Below are 6,000 nucleotides of genomic sequence, written 5' to 3'. Positions count from 1 at the left end.
TTTCAAGGATACTTGCTTTCAGCTTAGACGTTCCAAGTCTGCAATGACGTGTACCTTAGCTGAAATACAATGCACAGTTTTGGATTACTTCAAAGCAGCATGGCCAAAGGCTGATGCTTGCCGTTTTCGAAATTTAGGTGAAACAGCAAATCCTTGACCAGTCCAATTCAGAGAAACTGGCTTCTGAGGCAGTTAATGAACACAATTACAGACAGCTGAAGTAGTTTTCCTTTGTTTCATTAATAGGCAATTTTAATTTCAGTTTCACCAATGAGAGCATTTGGCTTCTTTTTCAGTTTGTAAATTAACTCGTCCATAAGTATATGAACATGTGTGCCCAGAGAACGACGGTGGAGGCTCTGAACCAAGTGTCCCATGTAAAGTCTTCCAAAACGTACACATCATACCAAAAAGTCTTCATCCACGGCGTCCCATTTCCAGAGGAGCTACATTTCAGTGAATAGCTATGTGCCACCACTATGGAATATTCTTAACAAAACTGCAGGCTGTTGTCAGCATGTTGCACCACGGAAAGGGCAAAGGTTGAGTCTGTAAGTGGAGATTTTTATGACAGCTTCAAAGGATCATGCATTTAACAGTCCATGTGATAGTGACTTTTGGCAACTGCAAAGTGACTGATACATGGCTTGCTTTAGAGGCATCAAAACGAAGAGGCATCTTTGCTCCTTTCTCATGATCATCTGGTGGTGCTTCATGTTGGTTTGAGACAGAAGTTGCATTAGGTTGTTCTAAAAGTTAAATTCCTTTGCTTGCAGATTGGATGTTGGGTCAAAATTATAGGTACCTGCTTGGTTGGCATCTGGAATGAGGCTGGGATCTTCATCAATCTACAGGAAGAAATAAAACAATGAAATGTGCATAGGATAATCGTGTACTGCAGATTAATAATGTAAAGCAAGTCACTATTTTGCACATTTAATAGTTTAAGGGACATCTACTAAATTCAGTTTGGAAGCACAAAAAGGTTTAAGATCACACTAGCAGTCTTTCATGGCATCACAGGTTGCCAGCATAACGACTTTCCAAAAAAACGCTTCACTGTATTCATCTAACTAGTTAGCCCTAAATGGGCATTCAAAGTATTTTAAAAAACATTTTTTTTTTAAATAAAAAGTACATAAATACAATCACTCGGCTGTTCAATCTTGGTTTTTAAAATGTATTCTTTACTGATTAAACTTGCAAGTTGAATGTGACAGTAAGGGAAAATGGCTTGCTGATAATGTTCTTTCTATGGTTTCTACCCCCACAGAATCCTCATGATAGATATCCTCAAGTGCTAGCTTTTCTCTGGAACTTCCACTAGGGAACACAAGTGTAACTAGATGACCACAATTTCAAACTATCCGCTTCCTCGACCCCAGATATGATCTTGCTTAAGCAATAGAACCTCAGAAGGTTTAGGGAGGGGCATTACCGCTAGGGTAATGCCCCCCCTCCGAGGGTTCTATTGCTATCAGTACCCCGGCATGTCGTACCGGGGTACTAAGGAACAAGTTACTTACCTGTAACTGTTGTTCTCCAGCATGGGTCTGGCATGGATTCACATGCTCATGAATATTCCCCGTCGTCAGGCTGGGAACCCTCGGTAAGGAAAAATCAGTATCAGTTTCGTTTCTGATCTGTCTTTCGTAGTAGTAACCAATCACTGATCTCTGCGTCATACTGACCACAGCCAATGACTGCCCTCTCCCTAAGCCCCGCCTCTGGCAGCCATCTTCAGATTTGGTAGCACGTGAAGTGGCAGTATGACCAAGTGAAGAGCCGCAGAGGGGTAGGCGGGAGAGTTCGCATGTGAATCCATGCCAGACCCATGCTGGAGAACAACAGTTACAGGTAAGTAACTTGTTCCTTCTCCAGCATGGGGTCTGGCATGGATTCACATGCTCATGAATATAAGAATACATAGCAGTACACACATGCACAACCACGGGGGTGGCAAAAGGCTCAACATTAAGCGATACAAAACTCTCAACATTAAGCATCTCTTACCTCCTCACCAGGCTCACCTTAAGCGAACAGGTTGCGCAGCACTGCTTGGCCGACCCTGGACTCCTCCCTGGAATCCCGATCGACGCAGTAGAATCTCGTGAAGGTGTGCGTCGACCTCCACGTAGCAGCCCTGCAGATGTCCAGCAGGGGCACACCAGATAAGAACGCCGTAGTAGCAGCGATCGCTCTGGTCGAATGGGCTCTCGGACGGCCTGGCAGCGGTCGGTTAGCCAAACAGTGGCAGTGCATGATGCAGCCGGAGAGCCATCTGGAAATCGAAGACTTCGAGAGAGCCTTCCCTTGATTCACAGGTCCAAAATTCACGAATAGCTGTGATGTCCTCCGAAAACTCTTTGTGCGGTCCACGTAGAACTTCAGCGCTCTAGCCACATCCAGCGAGTGCAAAGTCCTCTCGGCCGGCGACGAAGGAGACGGGAAGAAAACAGGTAACACCAGGGGCTCGTTAAGATGGAAGTCCGACGGCACCTTAGGCATAAAGGAGGGGTGCGTCCTCAGCACCACCCTCAAGGCATGGAAAGTCAAGTACGGTGCTTTGCAGGATAGGGCCTGGATCTCTCCCACTCGTCGTGCGGAGGTAATGGCCACCAGGAATGCAGTCTTCCACGACACAAACTACATCGGTGCGGAGTGCATCGGCTCAAATGGGGGCCCCATGAGCCTGGTCAGCACAGTCCTTTCATAAACTCTTTTACCAGTCGATGGGACCACAGGGACGTCCGTCCTGTGGTTCTGGTATATCTGGAGATCGCCGCCAGATGAATCTTAATGGAGGCATGGGCTAGCCCAGCCTTTGCCAGCGATAGTAGGTACGGCAGCACTTGAGGGGCCGTAATCCGTATGGGGTTGATCTTCTGTGCTCGGCACCAGATAGAGAACCTCTTCCACTTATGACCGTAGCATTTGAGAGTCGAGGACGCCCTGGCCTTTGCAAGAACCTCTCTGCAATCGGCCGGTATATCGTAGCCTCCAAACTCTAGCGCTGCAGGAGCCAAGCCTGCAGGTTCAGCGACGCCGGGTTGTGGTGGAAGATGGCGCCTCCTTCTCTGGAGAGAAGGTCCGCGTCCGCCGACAGCTTGATGGGAGGGGACGTTGACAAGTCCAGAAGGTCCGGGAATCAGATCTGCCTCGGCCACGCCGGCGCGAGGAGGATCATCCTGCACCGGGAACTCTTGAGCTGGTTGATGAGTCGAAGCGGCAACGGCAACGGAGGGAACGCATACAGGTATAGGCCGTCCCAGGGGAACGAGAACGCATCGCCCATGCTTCTCGGCTGGGGAAACCTGCTGGCGAACCTCCTGCACTTCGACTTCGTCGCTGTTGCGAACAGGTCGATTTGGGGTTTGCCCCATCGTCGGAAGAGTTGATCCACCTTATCCTGGCGCAGTTCCCACTCGTGACACGCGCGCAGCTCCCTGCTGAGCGAGTCGACGATGGGGTTTCTTTCTTCTGCCAGGTGGAAGGGAACCAGGAACATCCCCTGGGCGACCGCCCAGTGCCACAGATCCTGTGCCTCCTTGGATAGGGCTGGGGATCTGGTGCCTCCCTGCTTCCGTATGTAAAACATCGTCGTGGTGTTGTCCGTGAAGATCCGCACCACCTTGCCCTTGAGCGACGGGAGGAACGATTTGAGAGCCCAGAAAATGGCTCAGAGTTCCAGGACGTTGATGTGCAGGAGCCTCTCCTCCGGGAGCCAGAGGCCTCTTGCGTGGAGATGTCCGGTGTGGGCGCCCCAACCTTCCAGGGAGGCTTCCGTCATCACCATCTCCTGGTACGCCGGCGTCTGAAAGTCCTTGCTCGCCGTGAGGTGCGCTCGAACGCCCCACCACTGAATCGCCCGCCGGAACACCTTGTTGAGGGGGACCCTGTCTTCGAAGGTGCCCGTCGCCTGCATCCAATGGCCGTCGAGAAATTCTTGAAGAGGGCGCATCCGTAGTCTGCAGAGGCGCACCAGGTAGATGCAAGAGGACACCATCCCCAGGAGGGACTTGATGGACCTCACCCTGGCCACGTCCGTGGCTAGCAGGTGCTGCACTTTGCCCAGAATGGTCTTCGTCCGTTCTTCCGACGGTGCCACCAGGCGCCTCACTGTATCGAGCTTCGCTCCCAGAAACAGGGCCACCTGTGACGGCACCAGGTGGGACTTTGGGTAATTTATGGCGAATCCCAGGTCTGTGAGTAGCTGGATGGTCCTTGCAGTGTGTTCGACGGCGAGTTCCCTCGTCCTTGAGTGGATGAGCCAGTCATCCAGGTAGGGGTAGACGTGAATCCCCTGCAGGCGCAGCCGCGCCGCCACAGGTGCTAGGCACTTGGTAAAGACCCTGGTGGCTGACTTCAATCCGAACAGCAGTGCTCTGAATTGGTAGTGGCGTCCCTGGACGACGAACCTGAGGAACGTTCGGTGACTTTTGAGGATGGGAACGTGGAAGTATGCATCCTCCAGGACCAACGACGATAGAAAGTCGCCTTCCTCCAGCTGTCCCAGCACGTGCTGGAGGGGGACCATCCCGAACTTTTGTGACCTGATGTATTTGTTCAAACGACGAAGGTCCAGGATGGAGCCTCTTCGGGACAAGCTTGATGGCGCCTTTCCTGAGCATCGCCCGTACTTCCAACAGCAGTTGCGGGATGTGATTTTCCTTCCTGGCCACAGGTGGAACGCGAGGGCACTTCTTCAGGAATTCGATAGTGTGGCATCTTGCCAGGGTATCCAGCACCCAACGGTCGGTGGAGATAGACTTCCACACGCCGACGAACTTCGTCAGATGGCCTCCCACCGGGGTGCTTCGGTGGGGGCCCGAGGCCGCGGCCGGTTCAGTCCTGCTTGGAGGTGGTGGCCTTGCCGCCCTGGCCACCTTGCCGACGAGGCGCTCCCTGCTTGCCGCGACCCCTGTAGGCCTCCTGAGACGAGGAGCGTGCCGCCTGGCGGTAGGACGAGCCACCGCTGGATCCCTTGGAGGCACCCTGTCTGCCTCCGGAGCTCCGAAAGGGCCGTCGTTGCTGAAGGGCTCCTAGGGCGCGGGTCGTCTCCGTGTCCATCTTTATGGCTTGGAGGGATTCGTCCACCGCCTTCCCGAACAAGTTGCTGCTGTCGAACGGCATGTCCAACACCCTGGTCTGGATGTCCTGACGGAAGTCGGTCGCCCGGAGCCAACCCCGTCGTCGTAGGCAAACTCAGTTGCCCAGCTGGCGGAACCCGGTATCGGCAATATCGGTTGCCACCGTTATGGCGCGGTCCGACGCCACCTCGCCTTCTTGAAGTATTTCCCGGCCCTCGGACCTCTTGTCGTCCGGTAGGAAGTCCAATATGGGGGCCAGCTTAAACCAGAGCTCCCTGTCGTAACGGCCCACGATCGCCAGGGCGTTGGCCGCTTTGATCGTCGTCGACGAAATGACCCGTCTCTCCATGGCGTCCAACTTCTTTCCCTCGCCGTCCGGCGGGGAATTCGACGTCGAGGCTCCTGACCCCGCCGCTTTCTTCTTCGCCGCCGAGACGACCGAGTCTGGCGTTGGCTGGGCCCTGAGGCACAGGGGAGCGGTTTCGGGGACCCGGTACTTCTTCTCGTACCGGTCCCGTTTGGCTGGTGCCGTGGAGGGGTTCTTGAGAACCGACAGGCCCTCCTCCCAGATGTCATCGATTAGAGGCACCGCGATGACAGTCTTCCTCTTGGCCTCCTGGCGCTGATAGAGGAAACCTTCCTTTTTCTGCTTCTCCGGGCAGAGCTGGAACAATTCGGACGCCCTGGCGATCATGGCGTGGAATGAGCCAATCTCGTCGTTGTCGCCCTCAGAACCCGTCGTCGAGCCCATCGCACCGTCATCTCCCGACTCGTGGGAGGATGAGGAGGGAACTGTAGGCCTTACGGGGTTGAGTGGAGGAGAGGGTTGGGTCCTCCGTCGTTTGTTCTGAGGACTTCCCGACGGGCCAGGTTGCGGGTCCTCCGGCCTGGGCCGTGGTAATCTCATCCT

The 6,000-nt window shown here is 53.9% G+C and overlaps 1 protein-coding gene across 1 annotated transcript in view; it reads right to left on the bottom strand.

The window, feature by feature from the left end:
• Positions 1–221: 221 nt before the first annotated feature.
• The window catches only part of KPNA3 (karyopherin subunit alpha 3), a 1,475,105-nt gene continuing 1,469,326 nt past the window's right edge, over positions 222–6,000 (bottom strand). Inside the window, exon 17 of the mRNA XM_069640670.1 lies at positions 222–848. Coding sequence (XP_069496771.1) covers positions 750–848 — 99 coding nt within the window. The 3' untranslated portion in view covers positions 222–749. The remainder of the gene's footprint in view (positions 849–6,000) is intronic.

This window comes from Ambystoma mexicanum, chromosome 7q (assembly GCF_040938575.1).
Source record: "Ambystoma mexicanum isolate Mex_15411 chromosome 7q, UKY_AmexF1_1, whole genome shotgun sequence".
Classification (NCBI taxonomy): Eukaryota; Metazoa; Chordata; class Amphibia; order Caudata; family Ambystomatidae; genus Ambystoma; species Ambystoma mexicanum.
The sequence above is the reverse complement of the archived record's forward strand: the minus strand, read 5'-3'. Positions and strand labels throughout refer to the sequence as shown.